The sequence below is a fragment of the Suillus discolor genome (genome assembly GCF_016758755.1).
Source record: "Suillus discolor strain FC423 chromosome Unknown F5147scaffold_7, whole genome shotgun sequence".
Taxonomy (NCBI): Eukaryota; Fungi; Basidiomycota; class Agaricomycetes; order Boletales; family Suillaceae; genus Suillus; species Suillus discolor.
Window position 1 is genome coordinate 378,042 of NW_024541254.1, and position 24,230 is coordinate 402,271.

Consider the following 24,230-nt stretch of genomic DNA (forward strand, 5'->3'; position numbering starts at 1 on the left):
TGTTCCGGTGGATATATCTGGAGTGAAAAGGGACAGTCGATACGAGGACGAGGATGTCAGCATCAGGCTAGTTACTTTGTGTGAAAGACTGATGCCCGCTTAGCATGTCCGCGTCCCAGTATTATCTTTCGAGGCAACAGTGAAGAAGCTGATGAAGTTCTTGCGACGAGCTAGGCATGCGAATTTACTTCATTTATCATTCATCACATCGTACATTTTACAATTCCAAAGATACAAGATCCAAGAATATTGATGTCTTCTCATCATCCCCGCCCACCCTGGGACTCAGAACAACAAACTTGCAGCAGCATCCACATTCCCACCTGCGGCATCCAACATGCTGATTGCCACCTCCCGCGATACGCCAAGTCCCATGATCAACTCGATAGCAGAATCTGGGTGTCGTGACTGGGCAGCGGCGGGACGTGTCGATGTACGTGGTGTAGGCGCAGAACCCAGTGTATTTCCTCCACCTGGGAACGACGAGCCGCTGGCACCAGCACTTCTACCACCACTCGTCTGTGGAGGTTGTGGAGCGCTGCTGGAAGAGCCCGGGGTAGACGCGGTGGGATCGTCCGCTCCCGATTCGATCAACCGTGCTTTCTCGGGGAGTTCGTGTTCGGAGAGGAACCGTACTTCGCGCCCTTGGATACGCAGTACGGATTTTTCGAGGTCAATGCATGCCTGGTGTGCCTTCAGCATGTCGAGCCCGAGGAGAAGATCTACATCGCGGCCCTCAAGTTTGTGTGAGCTTTATTATTGGTGGAAATATATCAGAAAAGAAGAAAGACCGACCTCCATTATCGTGAACGAACACGGAAGATGCAAGTCCGCAAGTCGCATCTGTGCACTATGCACACGTCCCAGAATCTTTGCAGTCCCCACTCCACGTGCGATGCCTGCAAATCGTCCATCAATGAGACGCATTATTCTGTGATACGTCAGTTTCGTCTAATTCAGAGAAAAATTGCGCACCCGCATGCTTCTGCACATTCGGGGCTCACTGTACAAGTGAAGTGAAGTCAGACAGACACGACAAGGATGGGACAAGACGTACTGATCGTCTGTTGCGCTCCACTATCCACAAACGCTTTTACAGGATGCGAGTTCACCTCCACCGGCACGCTACCGTCCATCAGTACATTTACACTCTAAAGTCAGACAAGTACTCACTAAAGCATCGTTACCCGCCCAAACGCCTCCGGGGAATATTCAAGTGCATGTTCCATGTTTTCCATGACTGCCTGATTACGGATAGCTTCTTCGATACGACGCTGCGCCTCGACATCGAACGGGTCAGCATTGAGAGCTGCAATCTCGCGCTGCCGACCAAGTTCAGCTTGCTGTGCGCGGTCACGTTGTTGGCTTAGGAGCTCTGCGAAACGTGTGGGGTTAGATTGGGCAGCAGCAGCTATTTCCGGTAGTGTCTGAGCGAGAAACTCTCAGTGAGAAACTAAAGCAAGAAAGAATAGTCACGCACATCTTGTAATTGTCTCATAAGTTGCGGATCTCCAAGGATTTGCAGTCTCATCATCTCTGCATCTTGTTCTATGGGTCTGTAAAGGATCATCAATGAGTGCGTACAGCAAAGGCCGAGAACAGATTGGGTGCCCACCTGCCTTCGGGCCCGGGCACGTTGACACGCCTGCGTAAGAGGAGCATAGCATGCTCGCCCACACCAAGCGCCCGGATGGTAGCTTTTGGATCTGTAAGTTCGCGCCCATTATGCGAGATGCTTTGTTCGCCAGGGGGTATACTCGACTGCATGATCCAGAGATGTGGATAGCACCATGCAGGTCATCGTATGAGAGGAGAAATCAAAGACAAGAACAGAATTGGCATGTCACTTGGTTAGGGCTGAATGAAAGTGGGGTAGATAAGAAGCGACCCACCTCTGCCTCTAGCAAAGCCATCACGTTCTCGAGCTCCATGTCAGGGTCGATATCAACAGCATACGTCTGGCCTAGATCCGTCACGAACGTCAACTGCATCGTTGCCGCGTTCGCTGTCTGCCAGTATTGTTTTGGCTCGGAACGAGTGTATATGAAGGGTAAGCGGAAGATGGAATCTCGATGAAATTGGACAAGTTTAGATTGTGGGTGTTGTACTAACTGGGAAGAATGCAGATATGATCGAGAGAGAAAGTGAACGTGATTTTTCAAGGCGCTTTATATCAGCTCTCAAGCGCCTTTGTATTCTGACAATCCTGTGCTGATCGGCACAAGCACTTAGTAAGTAGAATGATCATCATGGACAAGAACACGCTCGAATCATGTAGAAGCGGAGTAAGAGCACGGGACGCATCAGTCCAGACTCTGACGTGTCTAGGTTGATAAGATTAGGAACAGATACACGGAAGCTTATGATAAGAATGGTAGTGGTACAGTTTTCTTTGAACAGAGCTCATCAATAGAAAACAATAATGAATCAGTCAGATGGGGGTGTGCTACAACCGCACACCACGTACAAACCTACTTCTTGCAATTGCAGACCTGTGGGAGACAATTCCTGGTGAGTGCTTTACAGCAATTACTAATTTCTAGAATACTTACAGACGAGACCCCGCTCCTGCAGGGACATTTGACATCAGCGCGCTCTCTAACGCTGACGCCGAAAAGCTTGCTTCTACGACAACATTGACGTGGGGAACACCGAAGATAAACATAATCACGTACCACTTATGTCACTAAAGCTCGAGGCAGAGCTTCCATGACTGCTCTCCTGCTCGCTAAGCCCCGCAAGTGTCCCATAACGCATGTGCGACTGCCCCCGTGCATTCCGCGTCGACACTATTGGTGGGCTGCTCGACTTATTCGTGGTGATATGCCGGGTCATCGGAGATTGAGACTCTGGCGAGGGGGACGGGATCGAAGGGATTGAATTCTGCGGAGAAGATGCACTCGATACAGACGCGCTGTGATCGCGGTTCCGTTCTTCATGATGTTTGAAGCTCTCATCATTGCGTTTGAAGCTTGCGATATCCTCACCCTCGCGTCCAGGGCGGAAGATAGGCACTGGCGCACGCCCGCGGATCACGTCTCGTGCTTTGCCTTTCTCGTTGGATAGTGGGGAACTTACAAGGCCGAGGGCCTCACTCGTCATCATGCGCTGCAGGCTTTCAAGTTTGCGTGACAAGGTTTCCGCTTCTTCTGCCGCACGGTCCGCTTCTTCTTCTTTGGCGGCCAGCTCATCCTCGGAATCGCTCTCGTCAGATGAGAACGGAGAGGGCAAGCGTAGGGGTCTCTTTATCTGAGTTCCCTGAAGAGTAGACGTTGATGAAGACGATGCTTTCTTGCACTTTGCAGGTGATTGGACAGAGTTGTGTTGGGTGAGGGAGTTGAGCCGGGCACGGACGCCAAGAGGCGTTGCCAGCTTGGAAGAGGAGAGCCTACAGGCGCTATTCAGGGAGTTGATTCGTGCAGTAGGAATCTGAATGGAGGGGGGACGGTCTGGGAGGACAGGTGTTACCTCTGTGGACTTGGTAGCAGGCTGGTTCTGTTGATTGCCAGCGTGGAAGCCTTGCAATCCCCGTAGGTCATCTTCATATCGGGCCTGTGCACGATAAAGTAGATACGGAAGTGGCACTTCCAGATGTGCTGCTAAGCCTTTCCCTATTGGTAGCTCGGTATAAGCTGTCGTCTACATTGACTGGTAGACTACTCACAATCCGTGCCACCATTATCGCTCGTCCGAGAGAGTGCGATAACCTCCCATAGAATGTTAGCTTTCTCCGTGTTCCATTCAATCTGCACGGACCAAGCTTGTTCAGCCAAGAGCCTAGAGAACTACAACTGCCAGTACGCACATGGGGAGGATCGGGAAGTGGGTGGTCAGGGCGGTTGTGGGGGAGCTGCACAACGACACGAATGCGTGGCTGCTGGGGCATAGCGTAGCTATGAAGCTGTTGGTTGATTAGTCCTACAGACAGATAGAAGACTGTCGCTGAGAACGCTGCCCTCTTATACGCGCTCGCTGATGGACGCGACGAAGCGGCTGTTAGTTACCAAATTCGGTGCATCTCCTTTCATTCACACCAAAACACAGCATCAAATTCTTATCTATTTACATAAAATGTCGCATTCTGGATCCAAACTCGAAATCGAGGACGAGGAGATCAGGCAACAAAGGATATGTGAGCAGCTTTGTCTGACACACGACCGCTGGCTCAGTTATATCTAGGTAGCCTCCTTGAGCAATTGAACAGCTCTTCAAGCTCACCACCCAAGAATACATCCAATGCTGCTCCACCAACCTTTGACTTTGGTGAGAGAAAAACCTACGCAGTAGATCCACCCAGCGAACGTGCGTCGTCTTTTATTTACTATCTTTCTCATATCCCATGGGTGTGAATTCGATGGCAGTGCTCGCACGGATACAAGACTTCCTTCCCCGCCTCAAGGAAGAGAACGACTCGCTTTCCCAACGCATCCGGGACAACCCATCGAGCGTGGATATCGAAAATATCGAAGAGGATGCAGAGCAGTACATCGAAATGGCAAGTCCCAATCCCAACTATTCCTAAGCAAAAAAAAACTTATGATAATTTCATAGAACCTCGGACTGGGCGTGTTGGAGACTCGGCTCAGAGATTCAGACTCTCATTCAGACGACGAGGATTCCGAGAGCGAAGATTCGTCATCATCGTCGTCATCGTCTTCCCCTTCGTCAGTCTCGTCCTCCGAATCAGACTCAGAATCGGATGGGTCGCACTCAGACAGCAGCTCAGACTCAGACTTTTCATCGATTGGCATGAAAGCTATCTCTTCCCGCCCACTCAAGCCCCTGCCTCGGCGTACCGCACAGTTTGATATCGACATGCTTCCCGATCCACCTTCTGCCGGCTAGACACGGCGATGATCACTTTCGATCCGGCTCTATTCGCATCAATGATCCACGAATCCGACTTTGCCCACTCATGAAAGCCTATCTACATAGCCTATCTTTCATGTCGGGAACTCAAATTAAAGCTTCGTCAAATACCTTGTAAAAATATACCAATTACAAGAAGATCGAGAAGAGCTGCGGTAATACATTCAATTCCGGAGGAAGGTGGTTATAGTAAGCCAATACATGACGATGTAGAAGAGCTGACATGCTACATGCTACCTGGTATATGTAAAAAGTACCTGCGTCGTAACGTAGTCAAAATAGTAACAGAAACTACGACACTAAAGTAAATATACCGTCCCTGCCAATCTATCTACCCTTCCCATCGCTCAGGTTGGACATAAACGACGACCAGAAATCATTATCAAGGATAATGTCCGAATTCATGAAGTAATTTGGGTCGTTGATTGGGAACGACGGGAATGACTGCTGCTCTGTGGAGTACACAGAGTGCTCAGCAGGTGCTGATACGCGCTCTCGGAAGTTGCGCGCAGCCGTATCAAAGTGCTCAAGTAACGGCTGGCTGAACTCCCGGGGATCTACCTCCGACTTCTCCGACGAGCGCCTCCGGAAACTCAGCACGCCAGCTTCGATAACCCGAGCGCATTTTGCGGGAACATGATCCGGAGCTGCGCTCACCTGTTGCATGCGATCGATCGTCCGCGCAAGAATGCTGTCACTTGACCCTGGCAGTTGCTCGCCGGCGTTTTCCATCACGGACCATTTGCTGAGGATGACAAAAAATGTCGCGAGGGTGAGCATTGCGAAGAAATTATCAGGCGCAGCGCTGAGAAGCACGAGCTCAGGTCGTGATAGTGCAGTGATGAGGATGCCTTCAGACAGCACAAGCGCTTGGTGGCCCCAACTCCGTCCGAGATTGATTCCGTTATGTTCTGCAACGAGGAACCAAGGGTTTTGCTGGTCGCACTTGGAAATCACAGCCTTCGTTTCCATCAGGGCATGGACCAGGACCAACAGCCTGCAGAACTGATAATAGACCTGCAACATCGTGAAGAAGAAGACCTCGTGCTCTGCTAGGACTGGTGTCAGGGTTCAGAGTTAAGCTCTCAAAAGTGAATGATGCGGGCTGCATACCTGGAAGGGGATAAATGAGACGTTCGATCACATCCATGCGCATCAGGAAGTCGAGCACTTCTTTGTAGAAGACCCCAATTTCCTCCGCGGAACGGAGGTGTATAGAGAGCCCGTATTGCGTGGCAGCGAACATCTGGGATATCAAAGTGAGTCGCATGTCACGACCAGCCCCAATCGTTGCCATCGATGTTGTATCGATGGCGTCATGTATAAGACTGGCACAGTCCGATATTGGGCTGCGCCCGGTACCCATACAAAGCCTGCAATAGAATTTATCAGCCGGAGGCACCGAGTGGATCACACTGCTGTACAGACATCGACTCAACATTATTCAATGCGAACCACTACAGCCACACATTCAGGTTAATTATTTGAGAGCCGGTTGAAGACGTACGAGGCGTGCTTTGTCAATGGCTTCCATTAGCTCCGCACTAGGGAGGTCGTTGGGTTTTTTCTGCCTCCGGAGAGTTTTAGAATATATCATGGCCTCGCTTAGGCGAAGGTTCATAGCCATGCTGACGGCAGTCGAAGCAATTAGCCGACCATCGCGCGACTCTTTTGTCGTTGGATCCCCTATGGGTTCCCATAGTGAAAGCACGAGCACTGCATGTATTGCATCTGTAGATGGCAAAGGGTGATAGGCCTGTTTGAAGATAGACTCATCTGCCAGGCGGTATAGCTGAGGAGAAACTACCGAGCGTGTTGATGAGCCGAGATGTCGTGATGCAACGCAACACTGTGCCACTTTTAGAAGTGGTCCTTCTGGTTGCTGAGAAGGCTGCAAATTGAGCCAGGGAGCGTAACGTTCCTCGAAACTATGCCAAGATGAGAGTCTCGCAGGGGATAGAGTGTCAAGGCTCACATGTCAGTCAGATAATCCATTTGCTCCCTCCCAAGAATATGGAGCAATGACTGATCCACCTTATTCCGCGAGGAGTCATCAACCGAACCTGCACGGGTAAGCGCCTGCATAGCCAGCATAGGCACCATAGTGCCGTCAAACCCTCCAGGGAGCTTTAAAAATCCCCACGGTTTGTGACGCTCAGGTAGTAACCGTTGAGGATCTAGAAGGTCGACTTCTTCCTCTTGCGGCTGAGATCTAGAAAACGGCGGCAGGGTGTTTGAACTAGAATCCCAATTCCTTGAATAACTGGGACCTGTGTGAGCGCGAGAGTCGTCCATTGGTATATCATGGGATTTTTGGGAAAGAGCAAGGGAAGGACGACGGTCCTCACGTTCTCGCATGGAACGGATGTCTGGTGTGTGCACAGGGCGGGAGGGTCCAGCACGATCATTCGACGGAGCGCCATTTTCTTCGAATGAGCAAGGGAGGGAGAGGACTTTACAGCGGTGGCATTGGGCGCCGGAGTTGTCTCCATCAAGCATTTCGCAACGTGTTTTGTGTTTCCTGCATGATAAACAAGCCTGGACTGCCTTGGCGCGTTTTGCGGGCGCAGTCCTGGGACTGTGAGCCCTTTTGCTACCTGCAGAGACTGCCGTCGGCTCTCCTGGATCAGAAGCAGACATTTTTACAAGCAGATTTATAGCGTGAGCAGCTGATCGCAGGTCGGTGCACCTGGTAGCACTGATGAAGGATTAAGGCAAGTTTATGTGTTTCGTATGATGCAGCGTGTGCGTGTTATGTCATTGTCGCTGACTTGCAGCGGCACGGCTCAAGCCGCTTGGCATGCCGGAAGCATTAAGCGCTGCCTTGGTATACGTAGGCTACTACGTACTACTGTTGCCTCAGTGTACTAAATCAATCTGATCGTATGCTCCATCAGATCCTTCAGAGCTGTGAAAGCGAGCCCTCGAGGCGCTTTCTTTGACTCAACAGGTGAGCATCTTTCGAGTTCGACTTATTATATTACCTTGGTCAATAGCCGCCCAATCTTACGATGAATTCGAGTCATCAAGACGAATATTTTTATTTTTACCTATGAGAAGCGGCTAGGTATCTCCGCGCCCCTCGTGGATATCGACACTCGGGGTTTCACATGAATTTTCCGATTCTCGGAGTGGTAATCATAGCTTCATCTTCTTGCAATAATTTCCGATCTTTAATGGACAGGTTTAGCTCACCCTTTCAACTTACCAACTTGGCTGTCTTGCAAGACAGCCTCGAGGCCTAACTCGCAAACCTTGTCAAAATATCAAGTGACTCCAGGCGTAATCGTCGTCGACCTCGCACGGCTTGTTTAGTATAAGGCAAGTAGTGTTTTGCAGATTATAGTAGCTGACCGGCAACTCATAAATTTTGCAGTCAACTCCTAATTGGATGAACCAAGCAAGGGCCCGAGTGATTCACAATTACAGTTCAGCACAATGACAAGGTGCTGCCTTCTCGCATCTATACGGTCGGCGCCTGTGGCAGGGACAAGGTCATTCTCTCATGGGAGAGCCAGATGTGAACCAGATAAGTATCATGATTTGCTCCATCTACTACAACGTCTACGCGATACACAGAGTCAACTTCCTTTGTCGCTTAGTTTTTTTTACCGACTTTAGGTAAACCTGAACCAGGGTCCCTAGTCTAGGTAGCCATGACTCAGTCATCTGCATTATGACTCTGAGGCGTACCAACTATGGACCATTCCGAGTCAATCACGAAGTCGAATTTTGGGCGTGCACCAGCTGAATATCCAAGTGCTCATATCAATTTATCTCAACACACTGAGACCTATGGGACATACGTTTCAGCCCACGTCTACCTTGCACTGTTCAAGTTGTTATCCATCAATGGAACGTACGCTTCATCCACCTACCCACCCAAAGACCCTTGCCCTCTTTGCCTCGTATCACGTCCTCATTTTTTCACAAGGATGTACACGCGTCGTACCTCCACCGGCTCCGCTTGTCCTTGTCTCCCCACGAACACAGCACAAGCACAAGCTAATGGTGGGAATCTGTCATTTAAACTTTCAAACATATCGGGTCGAATATGGCATTTGACAGCGTAGGACTCAACCATCATGATGTATTAGCAACCCTGAAATGCATGTGACAATGAAGTAGTTTTTCCATGAGCTAAAAGGACTTTTCCTGTACCGCCGTGGACATCATATGCCGCGGACTTCAAATTCCTGACCTGGCCTCCGTAGTTCTTCCACCTTCACTAGGAGATTTCCTTTGCAACTTAAATCGCAAGAATTCTCGAATCACGTACAAGTAATCTTAGAGCCTTGAAGCCAGTGGCTACTGCTATGGACACCAATGTCTCCACTCAATCAACTGATTCGGACACTGCGATGGAGCTCAGGGACTTCATTGCGAAGTTGATGCAAAGTTCCGACCTCGAATCCGTTGCTTCTGAGATCGACGGTAAGATCTGATCATTCAAAGTTTCTCGACGGATCCTGATCATTACAGTTCTCCAGTCCATATACGGAGACCATGCTATCCACCTATACCGTTCATCGCCCGGAAGCCCTAGAAGCGGCATTCCCAATCACTCATCTAGCAATGCTTCAGGCGCCATCCGTTACGAAATTTCGCTCAAGTGAGTGTATCATCGCACTGCTCGAGTTTCGTTCCGACGCCTGCTCCGGAAGTCTGCCATCCCACGAAGATATTTCCATACGTATACTGGTCTCAATTCCCCCAACATACCCCGCCTCAAACCCCCCTCAACTCCAGCTCCTCTCCCGTTATATCGGCGCTTTTGGTGTCGACTCCTCGCTTTTTGGATCTATACTGCGCACGTTCATATCTGTCTCGGGAGTGGAATGGACGCCGGAAAGTGTCTGCGTTTTTGATGGACTACAAAATGTGCTGGAGCGGTGCGAAGCATGGTATGAAGATAAACTCAACAGGGAGACGGCTGGAGAATTACTCAGAGAGGATGCACATACCCACAACCATGTCTCGGTCGAACCCGATGAGCCTTTTGCATCATCAATTGCTGACGAAAAGGACCGAGTACCTCTCGACACTGCTTTACCGGAAGGAATCAAAATCGTTGAAGCGGAACCTATTGTGGACAGAAAAAGTGTTTTCATTGGCCGTGCATGTCGAATATCTGATCCCTCGCAGGTATTGTACGCAATTGGACGCAGACAGATGTTTTACTGACCGATTTGTGCGCAAGGTACCACTCATTTTGAATAATCTCATGTCGGAACGCCATATTTCTCGCGCTGCTCACCCAATCATCAATGCCTGGCGTTGCCAGGTGGGTAGTGTGCTTCACCAGGGTATGTAGTACAAATTCTTGTTTCAACGATGTGAGATTGACAGTCTTCAGATAATGATGACGATGGGGAAACTGCAGCAGGTAGTCGATTGGCCCACTTGCTTTCCATCTTAGTGTGTACGCTATGTCAAATCCGAGGTCATAACTCCTAATTTATGATACAGGAAATCAATAACGTCCTCGTTGTTGTGACCCGGTGGTTTGGTGGAATACATTTAGGTCCTGATCGTTTCAAACATATCAATCATGCTGCACGCAACGCACTAGAGCTTGGCGGCTTCTTAGAACAAACGGACGAATCAAGGGGTGGTGGGCGAAACGCAGGAAAGGGGCGAAAACGATAACACAATTGTACTTATTCTGGATACCGCTATGCTGAGCACCTTCATCACGTTTTTATCGACATTTGAATCAAGTACAGGGAAAGACGATGGTTTCATTTATTAGGTTACCCTGGAACTCCTCCGCTCCATCTAATGGCCTACTTGCGCAAGGAGTTCGTTTGTTGAATTCTATCCAAGTTCTACCATGGCCACAGCCAAGTCATCGGATAGCCATCTTTCAATCACACACGAATAGTACCATATTGGTTAGCGACATTCAGCTAGCTAGTACATGCCATGTTCTCGACGCTTGCAAAGGCTGCAGTATGCGGCATTGTACAGAAGGAGCGATATCTAGAGATCACATCACAAGTCAGCTGCTGTGAACCTCTGGTTGCCTTCGGCTAATCTCCACGAGAGGGTCGTAGGTCTGGTATGTCGTGGACTCAATCCCCGACCGAGGATATTGCTGTAGTCTCAGAGGGACGCCTGAGCACACTTGTTCTGATGTCCGTTACTTTTCGCATGCTTACCAATATCCTAGAGAGACTAAAGTCACAAATTAGGGTGCGAGGGTAGAGTTGTTGGCAATTGCTGATGCTCACCCAACGTCTGGCAAGATCACTCCTTCGATGTAAGTAGCTTCTGAAGTCTTTCGAGCTCCTTTTCTTTTTCTATCAAGGTGGCTCGCCATTTCTCCTGCTCTTTGATAATCTTGCCCTTCGCTTCTTCCAACCTATCGGCCTCATCTTTCTCCATGGCACTGGTGAACTCCGGCACACCACCCTTTAGACTCGCCTCCAACGATGCGGGGTTAGACGAGTGGAAAGGAACGGGCTTCTTGTTTATACTCGCTTTCGGCAGCGGCGTTGGTGGATGTGCAGTTAGAAGATTAAGGAAATTTTGGAATGGGTCTGTAAAGACAATCTCGTCGTATTGCCAGCTATGCACAGGCCCGAGCTTGGCAGCGTTCTCGGGAGACGGAATTTCAGGCTCTACAGGAACTGCAGATGCATTTGGCATAGGGAAGGTAATCGACCAAGGATGCAACTTCAGGTGGTGGTATAGCGTGGTGGCTTTCTCACCAGACTCTGCTACATATGTGATGCGAATTTGAATCTCAAACTCCCCCCAACTGAAAGAAACTTGTCAACCTTGGTGTCTGACGCGCTCGAACAATACGTACCCAGTCTCTGACACCTCAAATGGAGGTTTATCGATATCTATGAATGCGTTCAGACACTGCAGAGGATATCAAGACGAGACTTTACTTCTGGTCGGATTTGGATATGTATCGTGCAATTTAAACGTGACTCGTTTTATGAAGTACCCCAAGTCATCTGCTCCACCTACAACATCAGAGTCTGGGGCGCTCGGGGCGCTACGAACTGCGACTGTCCACCGATGAGTGTGATCTGGATAGTGAGATGTCTCCCTCTCAGCAGGAGTAAGGACTGTCGCAATGTTTCCATATATTACGGGTCTGTGTATTGTGACACCCTAGACATCACACAGAACAGTGAGCAGGTAAACATCTATGAAACGAAAAGCATAGCAAACATACTCGGACGCGGACGCGATCAGCCATGATCGAGGAGGGGTTCGGGAGAGCTCGGCAAATACCGTTCGGACTCCGCCACATTTCCTCTCGCGTCGAACAACTGCAGTAACAAAATACAATCCTCCAAATAACTACCATGATTGACGCTGTAGTTCACCGTGAGTGCATCGGTAATCTGTTCTCCATTTTCTTTCTCATTCTTGTCCAAAATTTCTAGGCCCAAACCACGTTCCTGAGAGGCAGAGGGCCTACCAGGTAACAGTCAACTACCCGGCATTGTATATGTGATTGACCATCATTTTCAGGCTTCACACTCGCCCGTTTACTATCGCCCACCTCGTTCAAGACTGTATCTTGGTAGGTGGCGTGGCAGCGTAGTTCGGTGTGCATGTCATTCATTCGGGGTACCGTCTAGGTGCCTACTTCACTATCTTTGGTGTGGGTATGGTTGGAACTGTGTATGGTATGTACCAGCTTACCATGGTAAGAGTTGAGCTGTTATTAGCAGTTACTGTGATTGATACTGTTTCCAGGGCAAGCCTGTCAGGCAGTAATCTCGCGGACACAACATGCTTATTACTTAGATTTGCCAAATAAGTATCTACTCTGCATGGAGTATCGCCATTGTCGTCCCAATACCTGAGTCGGTGTGAAGAGTCATGCTACCGTGAGATAATAAACAGGACGTATCACGCAACAATACGATATGAGCTCCTTGCCAAGGGTGAATTCCTAGTGCCATGCAGCCCATCCAGGATACATCTTGCCCTAAAGACGAGTCAGTATTCTATAAGTTGACAAAGTACGGCAGCGGTCTCACCAGGTTCGCGGGGTCGATTGCCTCCTGTATGAGCATCTGGACGAGATTGCTTGTTGAGATTTCCCGTTCGTCTTCTCCTCCTCTTGTGATTCCTCCATAGGTCCGCTCCTTCACATTTGTCGGGGAATATAATCCTTTCAATTTCCGTTCTATCGGCCGCAGCGCGGTCTTGGCCCATGATCTCAAATCGGCAGGCTTGACGGTGGCAGAATCCATTTTGTCTTTATCCTTGTCCTTGGCATTGCGACGCTGCTTTGAAACATAAAAGTTTGAGTCGTCAGCAAAAAATACTTGGAAGACGTTGACATACTCTCTTTCTCGTCTCATCCTCCCATTCAACCAGCGGATCATGTATAAATGCATCGAGAACATTCATGAGGGGGTCCTTGTTATCGCGGAGGAGTTGCATTGTAATTTCGCAGGCGATACGGAAGACTCCTTCTATGCCAGTTACTCCAAGACCGTCAACAAGATTTTGAGTAAGTCTGAAAGGAACCCGTTCGGGTGTCTCAAGCGTTTTACCCTAAGCGCACGTGAGTGAAAATAAATAAATGAGAGGAGGTTTGGAGTACCTTCTCGAAGAGACAGTTAAAATCAACATGAACGACGTCTCCGTTGTTGGTGTCCAGAAGGATATTTTCGCAGTGCCTATCTCCCAACCTTCCAAAAATCGGTTAGGTGTTGACTACCCTCAAGGTAGCCATCAGCTCACCCTAAGATGAATCCGACCATTGACATCACTGCCATGGTACGCCCATAATTCAGGCGACTAGCTAGCCATACCGACGGCTCAGGGAATGTTTCCACGAACCACTCGTGAAAGATCGGAGGAAATCTGCACCACTTACATAAATCGCAAAGCAACTTATACACAACAACCACTTACTCAGGAAGAATTTTGGTCACAAAAAGTTCAGCGGCTTCTTTATCGGTACCGTCTTTGATGTGCCTTGTGACATCATTCAGCTCCTTGGACTGCTTCTGTCAATATGCGTGTTCTTGGAAAACTGGAAAAACGTACCCAAGCTGGAACATTCTTCGCCTCATAGTATTTCAACAGTACGGGTCGCACAGGTATAGTGTTCGGTACCCATTGAATAACACCACAATCCTCATTCAGTGCCACTACGCCGTACGTCCGAATATCTTAGAAAAAAAGTGAGCCTAATGTCATTTTTAGTTCGTTGAAACGTACGAAGTTGCCTTCTCCGAGATTCAGAGTTAGTCTTGAGGAGTTTATTGATGATCCCATTGAAATCCATAAGGCGCGCATCCTTCCGCAGATCGTCCTTCGGTTTGGCAAGAAACATATATTTGATACCATCGGAACCGGTAACGGTGAGTTTTCGTGGCTTGGCCAACGAGTGCATAATTTCAATTTCGTCGTAGAAGACTGCATGGAGTTAGTCAAAGTCGCCGCTTCGAGTTGTAGGTATAATTTACCAGTAAATGTGGGCGACAAAGGGTCGAAAAGATTATGTCGTTTATCACGGTGATTCATAGACGAGACAGGCGGGAGGTTGACCGTCAATGATGATTGCAAAGGAATGAGGATATTGCTCTCTTTCATTCCAAGTAACTTGGGAAAATCTCGGCGCATGCTGAGCGTCTTGCGGTCGCCGATGGAGTAATTGCAAAGTCGAAGAAGTTCGTCAATCATGGCATGAAGACTTGTGATGAGGTGCGGAAAGTTAGAGTCTGTGTTCGCCGGGCTGTTCTATAGCATCGTCTTGAGTCGAATACTTCAATAGCGGTGGATATATACGACCTACTTTCAGCTGATCCAATATTGTTCTTCCGCGTTGCTGGCGAGTGGCTTTCGTCGAGTTAACGACTGACGCGAAGAACCAAAGCGCTTGACGGGGGTATTCTCGGATGACCGATGAAATAAGTCTGGATAAGACTAAGTATACAATGCGATTGGGATGCCCGATTCGAGACACGATTTGAGGGAATGCAGTGAACCACTGAACGCAGGAATCAGCAAAGCGTTTCGTTGAGTTGTGAAAACTTCACACCTTGTATACCGGGATGCTATCGATGGAGCTGGCAACGACGTTGTTGATCTTATCAAATAACGGATGTTCCGCTGTCACCTTGCGCTCGCCCATGTCTAGCCATAAGGTGAGCAAGCGAGGAACAGTCTGGTATACAAATTTGTTTCCATAAGCAGCAGCTTCTGTGAAACACTTGATGGTTTGAAAGTTCATTTTAATTCCACTGTAACCATCTATCAGCAAAATATCGAGGCGCTCGCAAATAACCCTAAAAACTTACCGGTTTGACTTGTCGTCTGCTGATAGATTCCTATAACACTGATCCTGGAAGTGGCCAAGGTGGTAAAATGCACTCTCCCATCCTGGAGCTGAGTCTGCGGCATTCTGAAACTGCTTGAGCACGTAGGAAGCCTCGTATCGATCAGACTCGTTCATCCAACGTGCAAGGAGAATTTGCGCCTGATTGCGATATCGTGAGCTACATATCCATCCGATAAATGTGTCCGTACCTTTGCCTTCATCCGTTTGGAATGTTCATCTTCTCTTGTCAAGTCAACAGTATTATTATCCACAAAACCTAAGAGGCGCATGGAGTTTTCGAGTTCTTGTAGCGCGCGTAACGGCTCTCCCCGTGCTCTGACCAGCTTCCCACTTTCCATGAAACTAAATCGAGCGTTGGTGTATTGCGCTTGCAGCATTGCACTGTATGCGGTCTGCCACTGTCCGGCTTTTCGAGCAATTTTAGCACTCGCCAACCACGATTGACCAACTTGACTTGTGATCGATGGTCGAGAGACTGTACTAAACATGGGCGGCGTAAGAAGAATGTCAAGTCCAGTAGGGCGAAGTGATTTACCTTAGTGAAAATGCTGTTCGCCGCATGCTAAGTAGGGATTCATGTACGCGGAAGGTAGGTAATGTACGGTCCAAACGTGCACTAAGAATTTGGCTTAGAGCCACAATGGCAGATTTACGGCCTTGTGAACTTGGCGGCAAGTTGGACACAGTTTCGTGGATCAATTCGAGTTCGTGAATCATGTGGAGATCGACCAAAGCGTCATAAGCACGACGATGCCCACTTGGCCCTGAAGCAGCAATTGGAGCACCAAGGACAAGGCGTGCTTTCTTAAGACTTTCTTCGACCTGTAAAGGTTCACCAGACCGCATAGCAAGAAGAACTCGAGCTTTAACCACGGAAGGGCCTTCGTGTTCTATATTCGCTGTGATGTTATGAACGTCGTCCCATGCTCCTATCATCCACGCGCTTTCGACCTGGAAATCTGCCAAAACCGACTGCCACCCTGGGTTTCTAACGAGAACACCCTGGACATGCGTGCGGAGCGTATCTAAAAAGGCTTAGCCTTGCAGCCAAAAAAAAACGCAAGAAAAACATTACCATAATGTCCAAGATTGCGTAAACATCGAAGGAGTCCAAGATGGAAGTCCAAATTGTCAGGTTGCTGCTGGAGGCGGACTTCCCAACAACTCTGAGCAGCAGTCCAGCGTCCAGTACTTTCGTGTTGACGGATTTGATGTTCCAATGAAGGGGACAAGATCAACGTCGATATGCCCTCCATTCCATCTGGTTGGTCAAGCTGAGCGTAAATCTCGTGAAGGCGTTCATAATAGGGTGTGAAGTCTGTCGCAGGAGGAGGAGGTTGTCGCTCTCTCATTGAGACTATCCGCTTCTCAAAGTTCATAAGTGAGCGAGCGTGAGCTCGACACTGCAGCGCAGCTTTAGCCATGAGTTCATGGTCGATGCTAGAAAGTACTGAATCGACCCGGATAAGCTGCTGCTGACGTATCGCGAATTCAGAATTTCCTCGTGATCTTCTGCCCTCGACTTTTTTCGGTAGATCCTGTCGCTGGACTCGCACATATGCGCTGAGATGGTCCAACAACGTGAAAACAGCCTGGGGTAGATGTTTTAGCGATAACGATGAAAATGATCGAATTTGAAGATACCTGTGCACTAAGGAACTTCTTGTCCGGAGTGGACGAACTATCAGAAGCCACTTGATCTTTCAAAACAGCTGTCAATTCCTGAATGATGCAGCCGGTATCTTCTTCGTTCTCAGAGGCAAGGATGTTCAATACGAGGTGAGGCAGTATGTGGTGAGCGACGCCAACATCCTTGTTACGCACTGCTGAGCGAAAGACCCCGAAGATCTGCTGTGCCATATCATTGGATGCTTTGGTGATCAGATGAGCTGTCCATAGCTGTACCCACTCTCGATAAGTCTTCTGATGAGGGTAAATGGGCGAAGGGAGATCAGGCAATTCCTTATGCGAAGCTTTGAATTTGCCCGCCAAGAGTGGAGAAACTGTTTCAAGCACATGCTTTGGGAGCCCGTTCCACCTCTGGCGGACCCGCGCCGGAACGGATGTCGTGCTTTCTGATGACACCAGGGCAGGCGTGAACTCGCACAAGAACAAGAGTTCTTGTATCGTGTAGGCGAGATGTCCTTGATACTTTATGTCGCTAGTGGACCGGAAAGCATCCAGGAGAACGTCCTGGATCACGTGCAGAGCAAACAATTTTGCTTCTGCATCATCTTCAAAGTTATTCCGCACGATCATTTTTGTGTCTGTCGAATTAAGGTCGCAACGATCCGGATCAACCGCCCCCAGAATTCCCATGCATTCAAACGCCAGTCGTCGCAGAGTGTCGGAGCCCTCTCCATCACGAGTGACAACCTGAAATAAGGTCAATTGTATACTTCCAATTAAGGGATCAAATGCGTCGCCCGCTGCAAGGTTCTGTATAAGCGAGGGTTGATTGTTCTTCATGAAGTTTTGGAGTTCAGCGAGAGCCACCTGAGCAACTGTGATGTTGTTACTGGAGCACCGATCTAAAATCTTCTGGAGTTGCGCGTGCGGATCCCAGATGCGAACACTTTGAAGTTGGATGTGTATTTCAGAGAGTTCTGGGATATGACCGAGGTCCACGACCTCGTTTAGATGTGCCTTTGCGTCATTTCGGACGGTGCTTCCAACATCAAAGACGATATGATGCAAACACTTCTTGGCGGATTCCCGTACAGAAGGAGATAAAGCAGACCAGGCGGAAACGATGGCTGCGCTAGTAGTGCCGATATGCGGAATAACGTCCTCGACATTCAATGTGGATAGAAATGTGTACCACGTAGACAAGGTGACTTCAGCAAGTTCGGGGACCAGAAACATAGTTTGCAGGGTAGCCATAATCTGGGAAAGTTATATATCGACACGAAAACATTATAAAAGGACGTGCCTGAGGGGAAACCTCGTTTACAAGAGGTCCGATTTGGACAATCAGTACTCCTAGACCGCGTAGAATCTGCTTCTTTGCTGGAAATGATTTCTTGCCATGAACATCTTGTAGCATCTCATTCAAGTTGGATACAATGCCAAGCATGTACATCTTGAGGAACAGAGACATTTCGAGTTCGGTATTGTCCGTTACTGACCGCTGGACCTTTCGCAAAGCATCCACTGCCTAATAACATGGTCAGGTATCATGAACGATCGAACAATAAGTAAAGCCAGACCAAGGCAGCCCGTTCTTCATTTTCATGTCCCAGGACCACAACTAGTTCTGCAAGCAATGCCACCACACAGCTCTGGACCATGCCTCTGACGGTGAGATCAGCAGACTTGGACTCGGCACCCCTAAAAATTATGTTCTTAATGAACGTCAAAGACCTAGTCGTTTGTGCTGGCCCATGTTGTTGATACACATAAGCAAGGATCTGGTGAGAATGCTCCATGAACAGTGACAAAATAGTTCGCCTGAGATCCTCCGAAATCTCCTCTATGATCTTCGCTTCAGAGTTAGCAAAGAGATACGGAAGAGTTTTGGGTAGCGTGACAGTGATAAAATCGGCTGGATGCACAGATAGAAATCGACACATCTCGAATATCAGCATTGGGTTCGTACATTTCCGGGAGACGACGAATGTTGCGACCTGAGAGAGGTATGGTGAGACAAGAATGTAGGGGGACTTCATTTGTGCTTTCGCTATCTCCAAAAGCTGTTGGGAGCGGGTCAGAGTCTGATAGATGTTTCATAAATTGACGTACCTGTGTGTACGCTAAGCCTTTCAATACATGATTATCTTGGCCCAGTTGGGATATCAAACAGTGGACAACTAATCCGAGAAGCTCAAACTGGGCATCGCTGGCGCAGGGAAAGGTTGCATTGGTCGACGACTTCAGGGACGTGTGGACAAGCTTACCGCCCAATAGAACCGATACTAACCAGCAGCGTTTCCTTTACTGCATCCTTCACACCTGATTCAAGTAAGCTGTTTATCTTCATGAAAATTGGTTCGTTGAATTTGCATCCCCTGTCAGTTGCACGGGCGTGGAGGTGGACCAAATCCGAAAGTGCGCGACTATACATGATGCAAATGAGAGTAATTCGACCCCCAAGTAAAGGGTTTCGTACCCAGCATCGACTCTGACAGAACGGTCCTTGTCATTGAATCCGCGTTGCAAGAAATCAAATACAGGTGGCGGCTCATCAGACTGAATATCTGCTGAATGTTCTCTGATGACGGTTCGGAAAGCATTGAACGCCTGTCGTCGTACATTAACGTCGACTTCAGTTGACGGGCCTTCGACGATTTTGTTCAGAGGTAACAGAAGAGCGGCGGCAACGCGGAACTGAGATGACTGCTGCTGAGAGAACGGCTTGAGGTGAGAGGCAAGGGAGGTAACATTTTCAACCAGTGTTGCACGCGCAGAAGACGAGGAATGATGCAGTCCCCTGCGGTAGCGTTCAGAGAAAACTTATCATCGACGAGTAACGTAGACTCACCGAGCCCACCTGGACTTGATCTTATCTAATATTCGTTGCATGTAGGATGCGGTATCTTTGCGCCAAATACTCTTCCACTGCAGTTCATCAGGCACAACGAGCGCACTAACGAGCCTCTGCAATTCTGTGCGCCAATGCAAAGAGTCTATGCTGTCTGCAGTCTGGCTCATTGGACTATGAACGCGATTACCGGCAGTGATAACCAGCGGTTCCAAATCGGGGTAGGAGGGATTTCGTTGAAGGAATGATTGCACTGCCTTCAAACTTGCTGCATCTAAACGACTAACACAACCGCGTATGTACACGACTGCAAGAGCCTACACCGTTTCAGCTTGCGAAGTGTTTGAAAAAATTTACAGTGACTCACCCGAAGCTCACTCCCAGGTGACTCCCATGTTTCAGAGCGCAAGAGTTCCAGAGTATCATTCACATAATCGACTGATAGATTTGTATTGGACGTAAGAATTTCATGTAACTTGCGGTCGACTGATCGTTGCGCAGGATTTGGACCACACTGGAGTCGTTGAATTAAAAGACGACAAGGCAGTCCTGAGAGTCCTCCAATAAGAGATGGGTCACTAGACATAAGAGTGTGAGCAGCTGCTGCTACTCGAAGCAGGCATCGGGATCTTGTTGCAGGAGAGGTAGGACATTCAGAGCAAAAATCGTATACACGACGAGTAAGTTCAGAGACGTGACGGAGCATAGCAGCCGTGATGAAATAAGAAAGCCTCGCAGTTGAAAACAGTCTGCCAAATAATTCGACGATGATGCTGGTCAAGACAGGAAAATGAGATGGGGACGGCAGCCTGATCACGTTTATGGTGTCTATGGGACACTAAAAGATGTCTAAGCATAAAAAGCATCTGACGGGTAATGACAATACCGGAATGGAACAGTCCTCAGTTGTGGTCTTTAAACACGGTGGGGTAGAGAACCAGTGAATGTCAAGAGGACACGATTCGTGTCGAGCAGAGATTATTGCTACAAACTATCAGTAACTATGTAGAAGTTTTACGAGGTAAATGAGACTCACTAGTACATAAGTTTGTCGCTTCGTACAAAATGTCCTGCAGGACTCCCCTTTGCAGATCACTAGAATCTCCTCCTGGAAAACTTGAAAATGACAAAAGTTGTAAGAATTCGACGAGAGTTCCGCAAGCTTTGGAATATAGCGTGTTAGATGCACCGCCTGAATCGCCTTCGTCGGCAACTTCTAACCATGATTCTGTCGAAGTGCAAAGGCCCAAAAAGTGTACAAATACTTTTTTAGATAAATGCTCCTCATCAGCATAAAGCCAGTCAAGTGAATCAGCCCTTTTTCCGACACGTGAAAAGACATCTAGCGTGACGTCTGTAAGCTCGATGCGCTCGTTGGTGGTGCCTAACATTGTTGGCTTGAAATAAGGAAAACAGCCAAAGACTTGCTCCAGTAGGCTGGCAAGCAGGCGCAGCCAAAGTGGTTTATCCAATACTAATGGTGGATTGTCGTCATTTAAAGATTTGAGAAAGTCCCGAAGATCTTTGGGTGATGCATTATTCGCTCCATTAGGTGTTTGGAAGGTTGTAGGAGGAATAGGAGGAGCGCTTGAAGGCGGCACGCTCATGGTTGATCTGAGAGTGAAATGATATTGTAGATGGGGGAGAATGGTGGCATTTACCAGTAAGACGAGCTGAAGGTGCAACACTAGTACTAGTGCAGATCTGACGCGTTTGCGAACGCGTGCCACTAGAATTTCATAGCATCACGTGAGCACCATTTCTCTGACTTACACTCTGAGGACATGTACCCGACATCCTTACCAGTATCGATATGGCCTGCACAAGAAGCAAATTTCGCCGTCCGAAGCAACACTTGGTTCCGCGCGCTGTAAGCGAATGATAGCGTCTGTCATATCTCATGTCCCCGCCCATTAACGCCTCTGCCAACGCCATCCTGCATTCCTTCATTCCCTTCACCAACTCCTTCTCTTCCGGCACGAGGGTAGTTCCTCCTATTAGGAATGATCAAATTCGCGATCTTTGGGGTGTGTGTCTCTTGTACATGTTTCCTTTGCAGTTAGCCCTCCATGTCTCTTTTACAGCTCCTCACTACATCACTCGTACCTTCAAAGCGCTCTCCTTCGGCACATGCATCGACTCAAAGGTTTTGACATCTAAATCTTCGCCAGAACGTGAGCATCCACTCCTCTAATCACAGTCATTCAACTCACTTCTTATCAGCCTCGACTTACACGCACTGCCCACTACCTCATCCCCTACCACCACATTGAAGGCCCGCCTAAGCCAACTGTTCACATGGTGGCCCATCCATGCAGGTGGTGCAATTCGGCCTATTGTCGACGTTCCTCTTGCACCAAGTAAACTGGTGTGTTGAGTTGAGTTTTCTCACTGTTCGAGGTCTCAAGTTGATTTCCAGCGCTACACCGCAGCAGGTGCTTCCGTGATGATGACGATGATTTAATACGTGATGAAGACGCCACCTTTCCTACTCCTTCGCCGAACCCCAATTCACGACCACTCGCAGCGGGCATATCAACACCGGATAACATGGAAAGCACCAGCTGCTTTTCTATAAATAGTGGCGATTTTTCTTGAGTGTTGCCCCTCGTGGTATGTATATCGTCCTTGACTTTCAGTGAATATCCGTGATATTTGGTCACTACATTGTTTTACTTGTTTTTGTATCACTACAGATATAGTATTGCGAGCAGCACTACTCAGTGTTCACAGCACAACTCAGTCCTACAGCATCGAGGACAGTCCCGCTGAATATATGAACAATGCCTCAGTTGTTCAACAGCTAGCATCCATCATCCTCGCCACCGGACTAATGCCGCCCTCCCTTCATTTACCTTGTCGTTGGATTGGTGCGTCGTGCACAAATTGCTGTGGTATGCTACATAGTAGACTGGTGATCAGCCTGTCTATGATGTCTCGATGTAGATTAAATCACCTGAATGAGCTTAAATCGAATCTATGTATTGCGATTCAAAATATTAAGTTCACGGATGTCTCAGATGTCAGGAGCAGGCACGAAGATACGAACACCCACACACCTTCCTCGACTGTCTCACCCCGAATATCAATCCTTCCTATGCATCCCGAGTCATTTGCATATTTACAAACATCCCTCCACGACACCTACATTGTACTGCAGATGCTACGGTCAGAGCGCCCGGGCTGCAAACTGACGCTCGCTCTACAGCAAGTATGGAGGCTGTGGGTTGAACGCGAAAAGGAAAGGCCGGTCTAAAATAATGAATGCTTAAAAAAGTACATGCTGTGTACGGGAAGAGCTTATAAAGAGGTGGATGTGCCCAGACGCTCATAATCAGACGATTGCAGTCAGCCTCTTGGTAACATCATGCTCCCCAGTCCGAATCTCCAACGCAGAAAAACTGATGTTTGATTTCAGCAGGGAAAACGCTGCAGTGTTCTCGCGATCTAGACATCTTCAAAATGCCTATCAATGTCAGGTCTATGGAACACCAGGATATCTCACCAGCGGTCCTTCAGAGTTCGAATTCAACCTCGCCGGTGAAGACATCGGCCACGGCCTCCAACTCGATGCGGCCTGTTGAGGCAACGAAAAAATTGACTCTGAAACCGATCATGACCTTGGAGGGTCATAAACGAGTCACAGATGGGGTCATTAATGCCAAGAATTACCGACAAGTTTCATTCATTTCCTACTTTCCACTGAACGGTAAGGGAATACTCGGCGCATCAAATGACAAGACCACTCGACAGTGGGACCTGCGGAATGGCAAAGAGATTGAGGAGGCGCGGGATGTTCGCGAGCCACAAACGCAGATGATGGCATTGTCTGGGGATGGTCAATGGGTTGTCACTTCGAGACTTCCGAGTGTTGCTTCATATATTGATGTCGGGAAAGTCGAAGCCCGTAATGTTGAGACGAAGATCGTGAAAACATTTGAAGGCCACTTCGATTGCATCGACTGCATCGATGTCTCTGCGGACAGAACACTGCTGGTGGGCGGGTCATGGGGTGGTGTATGGATATGGAGTATGGAAACCGGCAAACTTGTGGCTGGTCCATTCCGATTCGTCAGAGCTACTAATAGAAGTCCACGTCCACCCTCGATCGGGATGGTTCGATTTTCGCAAGACTCGAAGAAGTTCGCAATCTCATCAGGCACAGGGAGGCGGCTTGAGGTGTGGGATGTCCAAACACATAAATTGGATGAAGATATCAACACAAACGCCAATATTCTGGACAACCAAAGATAAATCCATCGTAGCCGTATTTGAATTCAAGGACAAGGAACAGGGCCCAGGTGGGATCCCGCGGCGGGACGATATATTTGGTGAACCGGTTGACCTCAACACGATCTACGAGTTTGACGCATTGACGCTGGAGATCGTCGGAACTCCCTTCGAAGGGCACACCCACACTATTTTTGGTTTAGCACTTTCATTTGATTGTGCTCTTATCGCCAGCGCTTCTCGGCACACCACCAAGCTATGGGCCTTCGAATCTCGCCAGCTCCTCGCTTCATTCGACTATGTCGACCTCCTCGTCTTCTCGCC

General features: G+C 48.5%; 12 protein-coding genes across 12 annotated transcripts; 6 read left to right on the forward strand and 6 right to left on the reverse strand.

The window, feature by feature from the left end:
- Position 1: 1 nt before the first annotated feature.
- On the forward strand, positions 2-1,019 carry F5147DRAFT_382365 (uncharacterized protein). Its single transcript, XM_041429495.1, has one exon. The coding sequence runs from the start codon at positions 338-340 to the stop codon at positions 935-937; it is 600 nt and encodes a 199-aa protein (XP_041297220.1). The 5' UTR covers positions 2-337; the 3' UTR covers positions 938-1,019.
- Positions 1,020-1,411: 392 nt separating this feature from the next.
- Positions 1,412-2,227, reverse strand: F5147DRAFT_382309 (uncharacterized protein). The gene is made up of 3 exons (XM_041429493.1): positions 1,893-2,227; positions 1,616-1,761; positions 1,412-1,556 (listed from the first exon to the last, which is right to left on the reverse strand). Exons 1-3 carry the CDS (start codon positions 1,989-1,991, stop codon positions 1,454-1,456), a joined length of 348 nt encoding a protein of 115 aa, XP_041297221.1. The 5' UTR covers positions 1,992-2,227; the 3' UTR covers positions 1,412-1,453.
- A 19-nt stretch (positions 2,228-2,246) lies between these two features.
- Positions 2,247-3,994, reverse strand: F5147DRAFT_674899 (uncharacterized protein). The gene is made up of 5 exons (XM_041435879.1): positions 3,806-3,994; positions 3,665-3,746; positions 2,676-3,611; positions 2,553-2,625; positions 2,247-2,492 (listed from the first exon to the last, which is right to left on the reverse strand). The coding sequence occupies exons 1-5, from the start codon at positions 3,884-3,886 to the stop codon at positions 2,447-2,449; spliced, it is 1,218 nt and encodes a 405-aa protein (XP_041297222.1). The 5' UTR covers positions 3,887-3,994; the 3' UTR covers positions 2,247-2,446.
- A 34-nt stretch (positions 3,995-4,028) lies between these two features.
- F5147DRAFT_382424 (uncharacterized protein) lies at positions 4,029-5,021 on the forward strand. Its single transcript, XM_041429496.1, has 4 exons — positions 4,029-4,132; positions 4,180-4,302; positions 4,362-4,495; positions 4,552-5,021. Exons 1-4 carry the CDS (start codon positions 4,072-4,074, stop codon positions 4,843-4,845), a joined length of 612 nt encoding a protein of 203 aa, XP_041297223.1. The 5' UTR covers positions 4,029-4,071; the 3' UTR covers positions 4,846-5,021.
- F5147DRAFT_382427 (uncharacterized protein) lies at positions 5,021-7,577 on the reverse strand. Its single transcript, XM_041429497.1, has 5 exons — positions 6,845-7,577; positions 6,377-6,797; positions 6,298-6,326; positions 5,983-6,242; positions 5,021-5,927 (listed from the first exon to the last, which is right to left on the reverse strand). The coding sequence occupies exons 1-5, from the start codon at positions 7,507-7,509 to the stop codon at positions 5,197-5,199; spliced, it is 2,106 nt and encodes a 701-aa protein (XP_041297224.1). The 5' UTR covers positions 7,510-7,577; the 3' UTR covers positions 5,021-5,196.
- Positions 7,578-9,041: 1,464 nt separating this feature from the next.
- F5147DRAFT_674912 (uncharacterized protein) lies at positions 9,042-10,966 on the forward strand. The gene is made up of 6 exons (XM_041435880.1): positions 9,042-9,303; positions 9,352-9,481; positions 9,534-10,014; positions 10,070-10,175; positions 10,226-10,287; positions 10,339-10,966. Exons 1-6 carry the CDS (start codon positions 9,186-9,188, stop codon positions 10,516-10,518), a joined length of 1,077 nt encoding a protein of 358 aa, XP_041297225.1. The 5' UTR covers positions 9,042-9,185; the 3' UTR covers positions 10,519-10,966.
- Positions 10,967-11,118: 152 nt separating this feature from the next.
- Positions 11,119-11,997, reverse strand: F5147DRAFT_569079 (yeats family-domain-containing protein; the record flags this gene model as incomplete). Its single annotated transcript, XM_041430936.1, has 3 exons — positions 11,119-11,632; positions 11,684-11,720; positions 11,769-11,997. Coding segments are annotated over 3 exons (780 nt in total), but the record flags the coding sequence as incomplete, so codon positions are not given.
- Positions 11,998-12,126: 129 nt separating this feature from the next.
- On the forward strand, positions 12,127-12,700 carry F5147DRAFT_674922 (uncharacterized protein). The gene is made up of 5 exons (XM_041435881.1): positions 12,127-12,216; positions 12,276-12,313; positions 12,364-12,415; positions 12,474-12,541; positions 12,592-12,700. Exons 1-5 carry the CDS (start codon positions 12,195-12,197, stop codon positions 12,610-12,612), a joined length of 201 nt encoding a protein of 66 aa, XP_041297227.1. The 5' UTR covers positions 12,127-12,194; the 3' UTR covers positions 12,613-12,700.
- F5147DRAFT_751291 (uncharacterized protein) lies at positions 12,701-19,846 on the reverse strand (the record flags this gene model as incomplete). Its single annotated transcript, XM_041440186.1, has 22 exons — positions 12,701-12,826; positions 12,879-13,130; positions 13,189-13,401; positions 13,451-13,538; positions 13,591-13,713; positions 13,765-13,853; positions 13,900-14,024; positions 14,074-14,271; positions 14,322-14,595; positions 14,651-14,845; positions 14,897-15,098; positions 15,156-15,334; positions 15,385-15,676; positions 15,732-16,221; positions 16,272-16,788; positions 16,841-18,082; positions 18,129-18,353; positions 18,406-18,888; positions 18,938-19,034; positions 19,093-19,251; positions 19,305-19,625; positions 19,677-19,846. 22 exons carry the CDS (start codon positions 19,844-19,846, stop codon positions 12,791-12,793), a joined length of 5,970 nt encoding a protein of 1,989 aa, XP_041297228.1. The 3' UTR covers positions 12,701-12,790.
- A 465-nt stretch (positions 19,847-20,311) lies between these two features.
- Positions 20,312-21,283, reverse strand: F5147DRAFT_629182 (uncharacterized protein; the record flags this gene model as incomplete). The annotated part of the gene is made up of 3 exons (XM_041432746.1): positions 20,312-20,514; positions 20,563-20,660; positions 20,713-21,283. Coding segments are annotated over 3 exons (870 nt in total), but the record flags the coding sequence as incomplete, so codon positions are not given.
- Positions 21,284-21,576: 293 nt separating this feature from the next.
- F5147DRAFT_817592 (uncharacterized protein) lies at positions 21,577-22,653 on the forward strand (the record flags this gene model as incomplete). Its single annotated transcript, XM_041443598.1, has 4 exons — positions 21,577-21,703; positions 21,761-21,822; positions 21,877-22,036; positions 22,096-22,653. The coding sequence occupies 4 exons, from the start codon at positions 21,577-21,579 to the stop codon at positions 22,272-22,274; spliced, it is 528 nt and encodes a 175-aa protein (XP_041297230.1). The 3' UTR covers positions 22,275-22,653.
- Positions 22,654-23,004: 351 nt separating this feature from the next.
- On the forward strand, positions 23,005-24,107 carry F5147DRAFT_382601 (WD40-repeat-containing domain protein). Its single transcript, XM_041429498.1, has one exon. It carries the CDS (start codon positions 23,139-23,141, stop codon positions 23,928-23,930), a length of 792 nt encoding a protein of 263 aa, XP_041297231.1. The 5' UTR covers positions 23,005-23,138; the 3' UTR covers positions 23,931-24,107.
- Positions 24,108-24,230: the final 123 nt, after the last annotated feature.